At 38.6% G+C, this 18691-nt stretch overlaps 1 protein-coding gene across 3 annotated transcripts; it reads right to left on the bottom strand.

Annotated features, from left to right (window-relative positions):
* Positions 1-9073: 9073 nt before the first annotated feature.
* On the bottom strand, positions 9074-14285 carry npy2r (neuropeptide Y receptor Y2). 3 transcript variants are annotated; one of them, XM_044189867.1, is made up of 3 exons: positions 14050-14285; positions 12992-13083; positions 9074-11805 (listed from the first exon to the last, which is right to left on the bottom strand). In XM_044189867.1, exon 3 carries the CDS (start codon positions 11779-11781, stop codon positions 10687-10689), a length of 1095 nt encoding a protein of 364 aa, XP_044045802.1. In that variant the 5' UTR covers positions 11782-11805; positions 12992-13083; positions 14050-14285; the 3' UTR covers positions 9074-10686. The 3 variants fall into 3 exon arrangements, with proteins under 3 accessions (XP_044045802.1, XP_044045801.1, XP_044045800.1); XM_044189866.1 differs by lacking the exon at positions 14050-14285 and adding an exon at positions 13225-13433; XM_044189865.1 differs by lacking the exon at positions 14050-14285 and having other exon boundaries at positions 12992-13213.
* Between the last annotated feature and the right edge of the window lie 4406 nt (positions 14286-18691).

Genomic DNA, 18691 nt, shown 5'->3' with positions numbered 1-18691 from the left:
TGACTATGTTTGCTCAACTGGAAGCAGCTAACTGTACAAGCTACAAAAAGAAGCTGTTTATTTAGCCATATTGTATATTAGTGTATATTATGCTGCAGGAGTGGTTTGAGAAGTTTCAAAGGACTATTATTTACCATGAAACCATACGCCTTTTCACAAAAGACATTTTGACATGTCAAAGTAAAAAATGCACAGGTGTAAATAATGAAATTAAGGATGGCTGAATTCTATAATTCTATTTGCCGCTTCAGTTTACCAGAGTCCTGGTATTGTGCATGCTGGCTTACAGTCGCATCTTATTGGGACACTTGAATAGAACAGAGTCATTGTTTAATGTTATTAGTAACACCTGTGCTCAAAATGTCAGCAGTGAAAAAGGCTTATTGGAATCAATTGCAGCTGAATTGAATTTAAGCTGACCACAGCTGCTGTTCTCTATGGAACTACCATCTTTTAACAAGCACCTTTCAAGCCTATAGGGGAAGAGTATTAGCGTAGATTTTGGATGGAAGATTATTTTTTTCTATAAAATGCTTCCAAGAAAAAATCGTGTCTGTTATATTCAGATTTTTTTTCTTTAAGAATTTAAAGCCTGGCACAAATCCATGGTAAAACCACACAGGTGACTTCACTTATTTTGTATGATTAGACCGCTTTTCAGGACTGTGTGGGAGTGCACAGAGTCAGTCATATTGGTACAGAGTGTCCTGGTGACCTCATGTATTTCCTTAACCTGAGCTGAGATGTAATCAGTCATAATAACTGAAAACACCTGTGTGGGTGTGCAGGACCTTAAATGCTTCATCTTCAACTGAGGAGAAATTTGACTTGCAGTCCGGTAAAACAGAACACAGACAAATGTACATAAAACATGTATAAATCCAGAGACGATATAAATCTAGAGTATGTTTAGCCATCACCATTCAATCCAACCACCAATGGTTAAAAAACATCATCACCCTCTAATAGTAATGTGGGAAACTTATTACTGAGTCATCGTGAGTGTTTAACAGTTTGTGGCCTGAGAGATAAAAGAATTATTCACCCTGTTAGACCTTTAGTAGTCTAACAGTATCTCTGCCTGGAGGGGAGAAGCTCCAACTCTCCATACAGATGATGAAGAAAAGATTCTAAAATGACTCGAGTCTTTGAAATTGCTCTCTTACAGATATTGTGAGACAGTTAACACTAATGATCTTTCTGGCCACTTTGACTATATGTTACAATTTATTCTCTTTTTTTTTTTTTTTACCAAACCAAGTAATAATATAGAAGGTGTTGACTGACTCTACCATGGAGCTCTAGAAGAGCGTCATGAGTTTGCTACACACCCAAAACCAGTTGAGCTTCCCAGATGAAGTGCAGTCGTTGCTGGGCTTTTTTACAAATTGCCACTGTGTTGTCGTTGAATGTCAGCTTATTATCAATTATAGTACCCAGATATATTTTTAACACTGAAGCTGATCATTGATCTGACCCTTAATGAGTAAATGTCTGAATGAGTGTGTTAGACTTCCTTCTAAAAATTTAAACACATATCTTTAGTTTTGGTTGCATTCAGTTTTAAAAACCACCACTGAACAAAATCATCAACCACTGGGCCATGAGCAGAATCGCTCCCCTCTTAAAAATTCACTATGACAGAGTCATCTGCGACCTTATATAATGTGTCTATAAGGATGGGAACTCCTGCAGATGTTGTTCAGTGTACACACAGGGATCTGTCCACCAGAAAATCTAATCTCTGTTAAAAGCAGAAGAGAAATCTAAAAACGATTAATTTCGCTTCTGCTTATAACACAATCCAGTCCCACATTTGAGCCAATAAACTGTCTAATTATAACTTAACTTCATCTGAAATTCAACATGCATGCAATGAGAGGTAGCTGGTTCATCTGGTGTTTGTGGTTAATCTGTGTAGCCTGGTCTTCATCATCTGTTCTTTTTGAGGAAAAAGACATCAGCACTGGCCAGTAGCCACCTTGTGAGACCGCCTACAGTGATGTATTCGACCACCGCTGCTTAGCAGACTGGTAGACCGGAGCCCCAGGACACAAGTGTCTGAAAATGGGAACAAAAAGACAAAAGAGAATACAAGGTGATGTAATACACCTCCTTGTAACACCAGTATTGATTCTGTAGCTAGCAAAAGGCAGCTTCTTTACAGCAGCCCATTTAGTATAGACCAAGGGTTCTGTACATTAAGATATGATTTTATTCCCCCTGTTCTTCCTAATTTGGGTTCCTTTAAAAGAAGATTGATCATCATCCATTAAATAATTCAAACAAGAATGTATGTTTCAATGGTGTAACATACTGTATTGTTCATTTTTTAAAGGAGTTGTTGGCTTGATTGTGAGATGAAAATATTTCCACTTGTGTCTCTGCTACAGACAGTTAACACAACTGAGTGCTGAGAATAAAGCACGCCAAGCCAGTAGGTCCGTCCTTATTCATGTTGTGTTTTTCAAAACTACAGAACTTTATTTAAAATTGCAGTCAACATCCAGTTCCAGGCTGAATATATATATATATATATATAGCTTTCTACTAGTTAATAAACCCCTAAAACTTTCCACTGACCGTACTGCAGGATACAGACAAGTACACTGTTTAAGAATAGTAAGGCTCACCAGTAGCATCAATACGCTTACATCTATGATTCAGTCCACTGCACACACTGACTCTTGCTGCTGTAGTAAGACCCTGTTGAGACACAGGGGGGAGCTAAAGTATAATTTTTTTATGTCTTTGACCGTCACACATGACAACAGAAAACATTGCAGTCAAACTAATGCATTGAGTTGTATGTTTTGAGATTAAGAAAAGCCTACAGTCTGTACCAGGCATACTGTACATGTAGTATGTTTACCTGTAATGTGCTGATTTCATTCTGCAAATAATTATTGATTGAGTATATAATTTTGTGCAGTGCGAGGACCCAAATGCAGAAGACCAGGAAGCGGTATGAAGATGAAGTAGTCAGATGACTACAGTATGTATTGGGTGAAGTAGCTTACAGGCAGGTAAGCAGATACAGGTCCAGGTAATGGGAAATGGGTTACCGGCTGGTAGTGGTTGAAACCAAGAAATGAGTCCAACAAGGCTAAGCAAATCTGACAGATAGCATGTAAAGTGTAAAGTCCAAAATCCAGACACGGTCCAAGGGAGACAAAAAAATTCATAAGAAATTCATAAGAAATGCCAAGAACTGGGCACAGGAACACGGTACAATGAAAACAAAGGAAAAGACCTGGACTAAATACCCTAAGGGAGGTGAGACAACAAGACACAGGTGCAAACAATCAAGGAGGGGCCAATAATCAAAACTGGAGGGAAAGCAAACAATGACAGGAAGTAAAACCACATAACACACAAGGAGAGGAACACACTACAAAATAACAGGAAGTGACAAAACCACAAACTATAACAATAAAATATCATCACCCACCCCCCCACGTTGAAGACCAAAAACAACTGGAGGCCTGGTGGAAGGCTGGTGACACAGGCAGGAGGTCAATGGAGGCCGGTGGCGAAGACAAAACCCTTCCGGTGGCCGGAGAACCAGCTCAGGGCCTGGCGATGGGACAGCAGGACAGGGAGCCACCAACGGTGAGACTGGTAGAGGAGCTGGCAGAACCAGTGATGCCCAGGAACCCGGAGCCTGCCACTCCGGTAGAGAAGGAGGGTGCTGCTGCGACCCAGCAGAGAGTTCAGCAGCGACTAGAGATGGCTGCCGCTGCGATCCAGCACAGTGTCCTGGGACAGGGGGCCACCGCGATCCAGCAGAGTGTCCTGGGAGTCCCAGAAGGCGCCAAGACAGCAACAGACTGAGGTACCACCTGGTTTGCAGGCTGAGATGCTGACTGGAGACTAGCACGCAGGAGGTAAGCATGCAGGAATATGAGCTGTGGACCAGCAGGCTGGGGTGCAGGCTGATGACTGGCAGGCCGGGAGTCTGGCTGGTTGCTAGCGGGCCGGGAGTCTAAGTAGGGCTGCAAACCTTGTCTCATGCTGGAGGTTGCCGCAAGGTTCTCTACCATAATGGGAAGAGTCGCAAGCCAGGGTCTGGATAATATTGTCCTCTCCATTAAGGAGTATATAAAATGTCTGCGCTTGATTTCAACTGAATCTAAAATGGAAAGGTGGACCCAAATGCAGAAGACCAGGAAGCGGTATGAGGATGAGTTAGCCAGATGACTACAGTATTTATTGGGTGAAGTAGCTTACAGGCAGATAAACCAGTAGGCAGACAGGCAACAAACAGGTAACAGGCAGGTAGGCAGATACAGGTCCAGGTAATGGGAAATGGGTTACCGGCTGGCAATGGTTGAAACCAAGAAATTAGTCCAACAAGTCCAAAATCCCGACACATTCCAAGGGAGACAAAGAATCCATACAAAAAAACTCACGGTAAGAAATGCCAGGAACTGGGCACAGGTACACGGTACAATGAAAAATGCACATAATGGCAACACAATAAACAAAGGAAAAGACCTGGACTACATACCCTAAGGGAGGTGAGACAACGAGACACAGGTGCAAACAATCAAGGAGGGGCCAACAATTAAAACAGGAGGGAAAGCAAACAAAGACAGGAAATAAAACCACAAGACACACAAGGAGAGGAGCACACTACAAAATAAAACAGAAAATGACAAAACCGCAAACTATAACAATAAAATATCAAACAAACAAGCAGAAATGCCCATCACAAGTTACCAGAGCCTGCAAACAGATGTCTTAAAGCTGCTTTAATCACATTTTTTACATTAACATTAAATCAAGTGAAAGGTGTGGCTTGTAGTGACAAACACACAGAATTATTACCCAACTCCACAGTTCCACCGAGCTGGTTTCATGGTTCATACATTTTACGGATGACTCTCAGCAGCTTGAATTACTACCACAGGTGGTTGTTTCCATTAAGAAATCTCTGATAAATCACCAAACAGAAAACAGACAAATTTAGCGACAAAGTTAAGGAAGAAAGTCAAACATCTAGCAAGCTTGCAAGGCTGTAGATCAAACCACAGCTACAACGCAGATGAATGTTTGACCAAACATTCTTCAGGTGGCAAAACAAATTACTCAAAATGAATGCATTGCTCCATGGCTGCTGGATGTGTAACACTGTAGCTCACGTTAGCTACAGTATAACAATTTCATAAGGCAATATAATGTCAGGACTGTTATTTCCAAAAATGTATGCAGCTTTAAAATTTCTCTTTCCTATTTCATCTGTCCATTGGTCCAAACACTCTAAATTACAATAATATGACGAGCTCACAAATTTGAAAAGTTGAAGCCCACAAATGTTGGGCAGTTTTACTTCATACATGGTGAATTTTCTGCTTAAGTGAATAATTGATTACTACAACTAATCGTGCCCTTAATAAATATTATGTATCGTACCGAAATCCCACTTAAATGGACTCAAGTGGTTAAAGAATGCGATGAGCCTCCATTAACCAAAACGGACTCTATGTACTGCATGCGGGAGCCATCTCAGATTAATATGCTGTCACACCGTGTTTCACTACCAACCCCACTTAATTATTTCACAATAGAAATACAATTATTTGACCAAATCGATACTCAGTCTACTGACAAAAGGCCATTAATCAAATATGAATAAATATGGATGGAAAACCATGGAGACAGACATGGGGAGTGATGTAAGTGCTTTTTCTTATGAAAGCCAAAAGACAAGACCATCAGCAAAAAAAGGATGAATTTAATTAGTTTCAAAGCTGCTGTTCATTTTACTTGATTAGCAAGTGTCCTCCTCCTGAGGGTACACTTTGTGGCAGCAGCTGCTGCTCAATAACATGAGACAATTAAAGAAACAATTATTGATTTAGTGCTGAATACACCATGAATAGCTTACTAAAAATGGAGATGTAGAGCTAATGTCCCAGTCCCTCGGCTACTCACGCACACACAAGTAAATCTTTAAGGATCTGGTCAACAGGAAGGGCTCTTCAAAACCAGTGCACCGCTGTAATCACTGTACAAGCAAATAGTGGTAATTAGGATGTTCGCTGAAAACAAAGACAAGTCGGGGAGGGGGAGGAACTCCTCTCGTCTGTCTAATAAGAAATCCTATTTCAGTTTCCTACTTAATACATCATGCAAACACACATAAACATCTGCATCCCTCTGAGAGTGTGGCTCAGACCACACAACAAAGACCCCATTAAACATCAAGGCTGATTAATTAGTGGTATGTATTTCACGTCAGTTTCTCCATTTCACATGTGCCATGAATTCACATGTATTTGATATTTATTTGTCCATTTTTTTGTATAATTGTATATTATATAGCACGCAGTAAAATTCACCACCACCACTTTTTAACTTGGCTTGATTGCTCACAATTGACAAGATATTACTATTAATATGTCCCGCCAGGCTAATAATATGTGGGACATTATGGCATGTCCATTGAATGTCCATTTAGCAACATCTGAACACAATGAATCAAATGACTATTCCACTGAAAATCAACACAAAACTCTGCAGCGTTGCTGGTTTCCCAGTCCATTTATCCCTGAATCCTGACAGTTATCATTGACCACTCATTTAAACCCATAGATAGTCTTTCAACTCAAAATAAACAAGAAGGTAATCTAACATCTAGTATGTCAAAGAGATCCACATATATATTATAGGACTAACATTCAACAGGTGGCATCAAAGATTAATCCAGAGGCTTCTTCAACTAATCTGGTTTTCTCAGTTATCTGAATATCTTTGCTGAGCAAAACCCAGAGCAGATCTTTTTATACGGTCCATGTGTCATTTTGACGGGCATTCCAGTTTTTACATAGCAAAGTTCCAGGTAAGTCAGTAAAACTACTTCTTGAAAAGGGACCTGAGTAGGCAACTAGTGATTAATCTGTAGATTATATTTTCAATTAATCCATTAATTATATAGTCAGGAACCAATCAATGTTTGACATTTTTAAATATTTTAGCCATAAGCACTTAATAACCCAGTAATATAATTGATAACTGATTCCAGCAGCATATTTTACTTATATAACATTTCATTAAGCAATGAAGTTTTTTCAACGTTGATTAAACATTAATATTTCCAAATATCTACAAAAGTTTTTAATTTTCCAGTTATGAGATGCCGATTGTAAAACTACAAAAGTAACAAAACAATAAAAGTATGAAAAACATAATACCGCCTTTTTAGAGTTACGTATACATTCCAACACTGATATACAGTGGTGTGAAAAAGTGTTTTCTCCCTTCCTGATTTCTTTTTTTTTTTGCATGTTTGTCACACTTAAATGTTTCAGATCATCAAACAAATTTAATAATTAGTCAAAGATAAAACAAGTAAACATAAATTGCAGCTTTTAAATGAAGGTTGTTATTATTAAGGGAAAACAAAATCCAAACCTACATGGCCCTGTGTAAAAAAGTGATTGCCCCACCTGTTAAAACATAACTTAACTGTGGTTTATCACACCTGAGTTCAATTTCTCTAGCCACACCCAGGCTTGATTACTGCCACACTTGTTCTCAATCAAGAAATCACTTAAATAGGACCTGCCTGACAAAGTGAAGTAGAACAAAAAAGATCTTCAAAAGCTAGACATCATCCCGAGATCCAAAGAAATTCAGGAACAAATGAGAAAGAAAGTAATTGAGGTCTGGAAAAGGTTATAAAGCCATTTCTAAAGCTTTGGGACTCCAGCGAACCAACCATTATCCACAAATGGCGAAAACATGGAACAGTGGTGAACCTTGCCAGGAGTGGCCGGCCGACCAAAATTACCCCAAGAGTGCAGCAACGACTCATCCAAGAGGTCACAAAAGACCCCACAACAACATCCAAAGAACTGCAGGCCTCACTTGCCTTAGTTAAGGTCAGTGTTCATGACTCCACCATAAGAAAGAGACTGGGCAAAAATGGCCTGCATGGCAGAGTTCCAAGACCAAAACCTCTACTGAGCAAAAAGAACATTAAAGTTCATCTCATTTTTGGCAGAAAACATCTTGATGATCCCCAAGACTTTTGGGAAAATACTCTGTAGACTGACGAGACAAAAGTTGAACTTTTTGGAAGGTGTGTGTCCCATTACATCTGGCGTAAAAGTAACACCGCATTTCAGAAAAGGAACATCATACCAACTGTAAAATATGGTGGCGGTAGTGTGATGGTCTGGGGCTGTTTTGCTGCTTCAGGACCTGGATGTTGACCTCGGTGTGATAAATGGAACCATGAATTCTGCTGTCTACCAAAAACTCCTGAAGGAGAATGTCCGGCCATCTGTTTGTGACCTCAAGCTGACGCGAACTTGGGTTCTACAGCAGGACAATGATCCACAACACACCAGCAAGTCCACCTCTGAATGGCTGAAGAAGAACAAAATGAAGACTTTGGAGTGGCCTAGTCAAAGTCCTAACCTGAATCCTATTGAGATGCTGTGGCATGACCTTAAAAAGGCAGTTCATGCTCGAAAACCCTCCAATGTGGCTGAATTACAACAATTCTGCAAAGATGAGTGGGCCAAAATTCCTCCACAGCGCTGTAAAAGACTCATTGCAAGTTATTGCAAATGCCTGATTGCAGTTGCTGCTGCTAAGGGTGGCCCAACCAGTTATTAGGTTTAGGGGGCAATCACTTTTTCACACAGGGCCATGTAGGTTTGGATTTTGTTTTCCCTTAATAATAACAACCTTCATTTAAAAACTGCATTTTGTGTTTACTTGTGTTATTTTTGACTAATATTTAAATTTGTTTGATGATCTGAAACATTTAAGTATGACAAACATGCAAAAAAAATAAGAAATCAGGAAGGGGGCAAACACTTTTTCACACCACTGTATCTCATCTAATGAAAACTTATACTACGTGTTATTATGACTTCATATGATACCAGTGGTGGTAACAATATCATAATTATATAATCAAGTATGCCAGGTAAACTGAGCTACTTTTGAATAGCATACAAGAACCTAGAGATGATACCTCATGAACACTGCAAAAATGTACAATATATAAGGGAAACACATTGAGGTTTTGACATAGTTGTGAAACTTGAGCATTTAATGTTATTTTTGTTCAAACAACTGGCTGGACTGAAAATATGGCTGAAATCCATGCTGCTGTGAGAGGCTTTTATGGTACAGAAAAGTTAGGCATTGGCCCTTGTTCAAGCTTCAAAAGTGCACCAATGATTTAAATGGGCTCTCTGCTTCATTTAACCAAATTAAAGTACTATGAAGGCTGATTCACTTACCAGAATGTTGCAAAGTAATTATAATGAATTTTGGAAAGGGGTTTATTAGATATGATCTTCCTGTTTTTGGTGTTTCAATTATCCTATACTGTTATGGTACAGACCTGATAGCTTGACACAGTCGTTAAGAGAAAAATATTGTATAAAATAATGTAAACACCCCAACACCTCACCCTTTAATCCTTAAGTGACACAATCACACTTACAAACACTGCAACAATAGTGGGTCATATTATGTTGAATGTCAGTTATTAACATTTGTCAGCAATAATAAATCAGTTTGACTTTATAGTATGGCACAGATATGAGCTTTTTTCCTTTTCTACTAAGGGTCAGAAAAGGAAGATGGTTATATTATGGTTATATATTTTTAATTTTTGTTCAAGCGAGGGTAGTCTCAAGGGGGGAGCCACAATGAAGTGAAAAAAACTATAGATATATATTTATACAAAACATAGAAATGCTATGAAACCTCTGTATTGTAACCTTATTTAAAATCATGTTTACTTTCCTTTATAGATACCTGATAACGTTGTATTTGCATCTTTACTACAAAGAGCCCTGTGGTACTATCTTATTTTTGACCAATGTTCAATTCTAGCAACTTTTTAGTCTTTTTAATATAGAGTAAATAATTTTTTATACCCGAAAAACGTAGTTGGCAATACATTTTTAATCTCTGCATAGTTTCTGCAGGTATTCCTTTGCATACAGCCACAACAACGTTCACCAATAAGGTACAGCAGGTTGTATGTAGAGGCAAAACCCAGGGCAGAAAAAGTCTGCAAAGCAACTTGCTGCTGCTCCATAAGCTCATTGCTCTGAGCTCAAGGTAATAAGTGAAGGTGACTCAGATGAGTGTATCAACATTTTTATCAGCTCAGATCTCTCATCTGGACTATGGTGGCAGGATAATAAGAGAACAATGTTCAGAGAGACTTTAGTAAGAAAATCAGCCTTCAACAATAAAAGTGAGAGGGACAAAAATAGGATTTTGAAAAGTGAGAGGGACATGCGATTCACAGAGCTCCAAAGGTTGCGTCATCTGTGCCCAAATGTAAGATTCAAATCATTTAATACATCAAGAAAAACAGTCTGAAAAATCATACATGTATAGGCACAAGACAAACTGCATCAACAAAGAGGAATATCCATCATAGCTTGACTCATCAATACTTCTGAGTTGACAAGTACTGATTGGAATGTGCGCTAGTTTGAACCACCTTTGTGATGGTAATTTAGTTAGTTTAAAGTTGAAGCCCTTTTTTTAAACATTTAAAGTAATTTCTTCCAACCCATATATCATTTTCATCATCCCTCATTTTGAGAGGCCTAAATGCCCACATAAATCCAAATACAAACTTACAACTTACTTACTTTCTTAATACATATGATTATCAATGACCCTTTCTGACTGTGCAAGTTAGACATTTGTTGATTTGCAATTTGTACAAACCCTGTCTTCATCTTTTTGTGTCTCTCTGCCTTTGGAGCACAAACTGAAGGGCTGGTAACACTTACACACAGACAAAAAGGCTGTCCTGTAGTTGTTGTTCATCCACCCATACAGGATGGGATTGACAAATGTCGAGCACATAGCCACAATATGGAACACAGTGAAAAGCAGCTTAAAGTCCTTCATATCCAACACAGTGCTGTCGATGTCAACAGCCAACTGGAATGCATGCAAAGGCAACCAGCTGACAGCGAAGACCACCACCATGGTCAGCAGCATCTTAGTGGTCTTCTTCCTGTGCTGATGGCGGTCATTTCGACCTCCGTAAGTCATGTGATTCTTCAGCTTATTCCAGATGCGGATGTAGGCAACAGAGTTGATGGTTAAAGGTAAACCGTATTGAACCAGAAGCGCTGATATACTGTAGATGCTTCCGTTCATGCTGCTTTCCGGCCACTTCTCCGTACACACCTGAATAGACTTGTCCGGTGAAAGATCAAACGTCCCGTACTCCCTGAAGATGGCGAGCGGGCTGGCCAACAGGGCGCTAACGGCCCACGTGATGACAATGACCACAGCGCACATGTCTTTGGACATCTTGGTCTCCATGTGGTAGACGATGCACCTGTGGCGGTCCAGGGCGATGACGTTCAAGGTGATGGTGGACACGTGCACTGCCAGGCCTTGAGCACATGGCAGCATGAAGCACAACACCTGACCAAACTTCCACTCGCCATACAGAGTGTAGACAAGGGTGAAAGGCAAACACAGCGTGTTCACCAGCAGGTCTGCCACAGCTAAGTTTACAATAAAGAAATTGGTAACAGTTCGTAGATTTTTAAACTTGTAGACAGCATATATCACTAAGGAGTTTCCAATTACTCCAAACAGTATGATTGTGCTGTAAGCAAGGATGAGAATAACTTGAACTCCAACCAACTTTGTGCTGTCGTCCAGCTTCAAAAAGTTCTCATCATTTATCGTGTCTGTCGTTGAGTTTAGTTTATGTTCAGCTTGTGAATCTTCCACTTGAGTCGTGTTTAGTTGCTCTGCTGTATCCATGGCTAACACTTCCCATAAGTCACTCTGTGAAAAGAAGGACATCCATTACAGCAGTGAACATACATGTTGTGACCCAGACAAAGTCAATTATTTTGTATTTTTGTATAGTTCATGGGCAACAATCTGGAAAAATGTTTTCAGTATTTCTCCAGAAATAACAGGGTGGAATCTAGAAAATATAAAACAATGTTTATTTTCTTTTGGAGCATATAAAAAGCATTGCATTTAATGAAAATACATTGCGCTGTCAGACAACAGTGATAGTGTGAAAGTATTATTTTCAATATATGTGTAGATTTCAAGGGATTCTAAAAACATTTGTTTCAATTAAAATTGCTTTGATGCCTACTTAATATCTAACTTGCATTATAGAGGAAGATCAACTATGAGTTATGATGTGCATGTTAAAAGCATGTGTACAAGCCTTGTAAGATGAGATGGGTTTATTTTACTAAGTACTTTTAACACTGAAAGGTTGACCATAAACCAGAATTAAAACATCTCTAATGTTATACAACACATTTTTTATTTGTAGATTTGACAAGTCTTGTTAAAATGAGCTAAACATCACAGAAACACACTGCAGATGATGCCTTCAGGATACTGCCATGGTGCCATGGTACAGCCATGGTGATTTTGCTGTAATATGGGCACATTTTCTGATCACAGCTGTCTTCAAATAAAACTCAAATAAAACATAATGTCAGTCACTCCACAGTGTCATCTGATGACTTCATCAATTCAAGTCTTGACGTTCTGTTTTCCAGCTTAGATGATAACTTCTAACTTCTACAATCAAAAAGCACAATACACATTCCTTTTAGGGTGGATTTTCCCTTACAAAGATCTTAGACTATCGCACTGAACGAATGAACCACATCCACATACAGTAGTCCTCTTGACTGATGAGTCATTGATCTTTGTTTGAAAATATCGTTATTTCATTTCTTCACGAGACAAACCGGACTAAGAGTGAAGGTGAGTAAGAACAAAAAAAGTGGCTTTAGAAGTTAAAATGCAGTTGTCCCGTGGCAGTTTGTGATACTTATTTATAAAGAGACATAAGTTAGAAACGTGACATGAGTCAATAGTAGCTATAATATGCAAGCATACAGTGAAACAACAGGCTACAGCTGATTCTTCCACACTGGAATAGTCCGGATCAAATGCAAGATCAACAAGCTGTTTACTGAGATAAAGATCAACTCACCTCAATCTGCAGAGTGAGATTTTCAGATTCCTCTCATTGTTTCTGCCTCCAGTAAAGTTTAATGACACCTTTTGACATGCTTCTTCTCCTTCCTGTGATATCCACAAAACCAAAATAACATTAACCACTCAAATACCGACGGAATAATCTTCTTCAAGGAGGAACAATGTGCGCTCAACAGCTAACATTTGCCAGTGCGCACTGCAGCCAGTTTGGCATTGAGGGCGCTTTACCTGCCCTGTGAGACTCTGAGAGACCGACAGATGAGGCGGGCTGAGGAACAGGGAGGAGACACGTCCTTTCCTGACCAACATCCCCAAACCGAGAGATGATGTCTCTTTGTCTTACAATAGGTCGTTTCTCATGCATTTCATTCTGAGCGAGTAATAATAATAATAATGATAATAACAAATCAAAGTACAATGTGTTTCAGCGAGAGAGAAATAAAATACGTGTACGTGTTTGCTCCTGCTGGAATGGCAAATGGCATTTTTCCGCCTATCAGTGCCAAATGCAGAAGGATGTAATGCATATAAATGCAGAAATGCATCTTTGATGTCAAACTGAGAAATGTTTCAAACACTAAGAATCAAATAATCTATTTAAGCTTATCTGTTTTACATTAATGTCAGTCGCTCTGTGCAGTATGAGCCTCTGCGGACCAATCCTTCAGTGAAGAGCACACAAAGCTCGACTATTCACACACCGTGTGTTACACACGGTGTGAATCTGCATGACCCTGTACAGTGTGAAGGACCATGCTTTGGATCATAATTTCCTGCTGATTAAAATAAATATCAATGGTAAAAAACACAAAATGCTTTAAGTCAGGCTCAAGTTAGAATTAAAAACATGGTTCCAGTTTTTCTAAATTTAGAATTTGAATACATCTTTCATCAAGCAGATAATCCAAACATAATGTGACCTAATTTGACTGCAGAAGAGAGGCGGCGGAATACATGAGTGCACACATGGTTGTGTTTGCTTCTTTCCAACTTTCTGAGCACTAAGTCAGAAGTAATACCCTGGAACAAACATCACCCATCCATTAATTATACCTGTGTGTCCTGTGCAGGGTCACAGAGGATGCCCATAAATTGGGCAAGAGGCAGGGTACACCGCAGTCCACCACAAGGCCAACACATAGACACACACCGTCATGAAATTTAGAGTGCCCACTTCACCTAAACAGAGTGTGCCCTTTAATGAGAGATAAAATGACTATGAGGCAATTATAAACAACAGAAACAATTTATAGTATTGACAATTTGTCATGGTTTTGGGTCTTGGGTATTGTTATTTCCTGTTTTATTTTGTAGTGTGCTGCCTCATGTGTCTTGTGTAGTTTTACTCCCTGTCTTTGTTTGCTTTTCCCTCCAGTTTTGATTGTTTGCTCCACCCTAATTAATGTCACCTGTGTCTAGTTATCCTGCCCTCACCTGTGTATATAGTCTGTGTGCGTCCCTTGTTCTGTGTCAGGTTGTCTTAGTTCATGTGCCTTGTGGTCCAGCCATTTCCCTGGTATTTGTATCCCGGTTTTTGGATCTTCTGCCTGTTGTGGACTGCTTTCTGTTTTTTGACCTGTTGCCTGCCTCACCATTCTGTAAGCCTTTGTTTATTGACTTTTCTCATTAAATCACTGAACTGCACCTGTTCTGCCTCCAGTGTCTGCATCTGGGTCCAATCCCTTGTTTTCCTCGTTGCCCTGTTTTGGCACTGAATGTTACAATTATGAGTAAAATTCAACTCTGAGCCTGATAATTATTTCTACAGAAATGTTTCAGTGATGACAAGAACATCATTTTGGCTCAGATGATACTGAGTAATCAAAGCAAGCAAACTGCCACTTCATTGAGATGGCAAAATCCTGACGCTTTGTTGATTTTTACTCCAGAACTCACAAACTGCATCATCATTAGAGACCCTCGCTTGAAGTAACCCAAACATTTTATATTATGGTCACTGACAATGAATGTTTACCATTTTAAAGTGTAGTACAATGCAGCTGTCCCATTTCAAACTGTTTAAGCCTCTGGCTTGTAATTGGGTTCATAATTTGATAACCACTGTTATAAACCAAGACACCATGTGGCCATTGGAAATTGAGTTACTGTCAAGCAGCATCCTTGGTAAAAGCCCACTTCGTCCATAGTGCAACTATACACAGATGGTGAAGTAATGAGAAACCAGGAGACCCTGAATAGATGGCCATGTTAGCGTTTCCTCTGATTTTTAGGAGGTGGATCAGTAACTGATGATCTTGTTTTAATATGAATGTCAGCACAAGAAATTATTCTTCTGTTGTCATTAAAGAACCATAACAGTGTGTTTAAGGTTTCAGCTCTAATGCATACTTGACATTTTTGCTGACAATTGTTACACTTTTTGATGTGTTTTTCTTTAATTCCAGGCAGCTATTGTGTTTAATTCATGACCTCACTGCAATAATGTAACTTAATGTAGACTTGCTGTTCACTGTGATTGGTTACACAACTCAAAGTATTGAGTCTAATGGATTTTCATATCATGAAGAAAATAATGGAAACTAATGGATGCCTGGAATGGTAGAAAAAGTACATTTAAAACTTCTAAAGCACAGAAGCGTGGCTTGCAATAGCTGTGAGGTAAAATATATGTAATTTATAGTAAATGGGATAAAACATGCAAATTCACTGGCAGCCTAACAGGACAGAAGTCCTTCAACTGGCTTTAACAGTTGTTTGTTGTTGTTTTTTTTTTGTTGATTGCCTATTCTCTCATCCAGCAGAGTCAAAAGTAGCATTAATTTGGAATCGTGTTTCTGGCCATCTGATTAATGTAAATCCAATTTTCACTTCTTAGCTGTTTGAGAAATACCTGGCTCTTAAGCTACTAAATACTCCATTATGTTCACCAGTTAGTTGTTAACTTTATCTGTCTGCCATTTGCTGCTGGACAGGTAGTGTAACAGGGGGTCTTAGGGGGGGGTCTTTTTTTGTTTTTTTGCTGAAAACAACTGCAGCTGGAAATGAGGTGGTTGAGAGCGAATCAAGTAAACAGTTGTGGGCCATAAAACCAAAGCAGTGAGCTGATTAATCTATTGGTTCATCACTACAAGCGATACTTTGCATATTACAGTCATTTGAACCATTGTTTTGTTTTAAATATTGATTAGAGCAGCTTTAATGTGTTTCCCTTGTGTTAATATTGTAAAGGGATTAGAGTTATAAATGAAATTACAAGAGCTTTCAGCATAAGAAAAAGTAATTTTATCAAAATCAAACCATATAGGTTACCCTAATATCTCTCACTATCTCATTCTGCATTTTTAACTCAATCATTTGACGCAATCATGTGGGAACTTTACTTTGCTCAAGTTGAGAATTTCACCACCATAATAAAGTGGCTAATATTATTAATCTATCTGTAATGAGAATTAAAATATATTCTTTAATTTTATGCTTGTACAATGTGTGTCCTTTGCAATGAAAAGGCAGTGCAAGAATATAAATGTATTTCCTGATTGTTTTTATTGATCCTATTTTAGAGTAGCATTTATAGTATCATTCTTACTCGCATCCTATAAATTAGAACTACTCATCCACTGCACTAAACAACATGCAGTGAGCCAGCAAACGAGCACAACAGCAGAGAGTAATGACTGATAATTGCTTTCCTCGATCTGAGTAAAATAATGCTCCAGAGATATTTGAAGTGACTGAAGCATACCTAAATACCTGCAGGAGTTTTCATGGTTTATACACTGTCTGAGGACAAATGCACATTTATTGTTCTGAACAGCAGAGACATTAATATGCCAATCTACATATGGCCCTCATAAGAGGGTTCAGCATATTAAATATAATTATTGACCAAATGTCACCTGTTCTTTACGAAGCTGCACACCCCTGCATGATATCACGGTCCAAAGACCAAACGTCCATTTGATGGTGAAGTGGTTAAACAAGGGACATTTTTTGTAATGCTGTTATACTTATTATCCTGAGTTATTAATGAATTACATTTTCATTGAAAAATATGCACAACATTTATTCTGATAATGTTAGGTTGTTTTGTCTATTTTAGCAAAGTTGAGTCTTCATTTAGGTGTTGCTACAAATGCTACAAATGACATGATGATTTTCTCTACACAAACAGTCTTTTTACAGATTGTTGACTTTTTTATTTCGATAGTGACAAGAAATGAGGGGAAAGAGAGTCGAACCGGGGAAGTTTTTAATTCACTTTTTGTTTCAGATGCAGTGAAAAATGAAAGGTATTATCTTTTCATATGCCTGTGCAGGTTTCACTTAAAGGATGCCTCTCTAGGTGTGTTTACTTCAATCTTTGTCTGTATCTCCAGAGACACCAGTCTTATTAATCTAAATGAGATGATCATAATACAATTTCAGTCATGGCTGCTGCAAATTTGCATTTAAATCACTAATTTACTGTCCTTTCTTTTCACACACGGCTTCTATATAGTCAATTATATATTAGTATTACCACACTGCTTTTTCACAGCCAGTGCTAAGTCTTTCTGTCTGCTGGGTGGCTACTTCTCTGCTTCAGTATTCGTCATAACTACATTTGTTGTTCCATATTTACCCTTAACGTTTAGTAAAGCTGTGGAAAACAACTGTACTGTCTCTGTTCTATATTACTTAGTTAGGCATCAGACCAATTCATCTACCTGTAACAAGAGGCAGTGTTTCAGATACTTTTGCATTTTTTGTAAATGTAGTCATTTTCAAAATACAAAACAACTAAATTATTTATATTTTTTGTCTCTGGTACAAGGATATACTGTGAGCAATAATTAACTAGTTATGCTTTGGTTGTAAAGACTTGAACAAACTTAGTTTTCCCACATAGTCTCATTTGCTGTCTATGGAGTGAATTCATGTAATGTAAAAGGTATATTTTGGCATAATTTCAGAAATAGTTTTGTTTGTTCTTGGTTTTAAATAGAGAGAGAGAGAGAGAGAGAGAGAGAGAGAGAGAGAGAGAGAGAGAGAGAGAGAGAGAGAGAGAGAGAGAGAGAAGGCTTAGAAAAACAATGCAAGAACCTTTGGCACTAATCAGGTTGTTGCCAAAATGTAAAGTTACATCCATGACCCAAGACTATTACATTTTTACCAACACCTTTACATCTAAGGTTTAGTAGTATTTAATTGGCAGGCAGTTACATAGATAGCTTTTGTGTACAAGTAGGCAAGCTTCTAAATTAGAATTGTGAGCTGTCATTGGGTTCAATTTGCATGTAGATTTTGGTGTCGTCTGCATATGTGAAAATATAATATGGAAGACTTTGCCTAAACACTGGAGGGGAAACAGAAAATTGCAAGGACCTATACTGAACCTTGTGGTGTGCCAGAGTTAAACACACAGAAAGGACTTATATTCTTGATTGGTGGACAGCTCCAACTGTCCCAATTTGGTGTCCACACGGTCCAGGTTCCAATTATGCATCATTGCAAATTGATGCATGTCAATGCATCAAGATACGCCATTGTCCTGTTTCCCTGCTTCAATGCACAGCCACTCTCCAGAAAAGCAGCATTTTTATTGTTCACTCCCCAGATTGGCAGCTATTTGCTTTAGATGAGTATTATGTGATCAACTGTATTCAATACTGCACTGAAATCAGATTAACAACAGAAAAATCGAAGGCAAAGATTTGTGCTGTAACTGCATCTGAACCTATATTTAAATTTTTCA

The sequence above is a fragment of the Siniperca chuatsi genome, linkage group LG3 (assembly GCF_020085105.1).
Source record: "Siniperca chuatsi isolate FFG_IHB_CAS linkage group LG3, ASM2008510v1, whole genome shotgun sequence".
In the NCBI taxonomy this organism is placed as follows: Eukaryota; Metazoa; Chordata; class Actinopteri; order Centrarchiformes; family Sinipercidae; genus Siniperca; species Siniperca chuatsi.
Note: the sequence above shows the minus strand (reverse complement) of the source record. Positions and strands in the feature narration are given on the sequence as shown.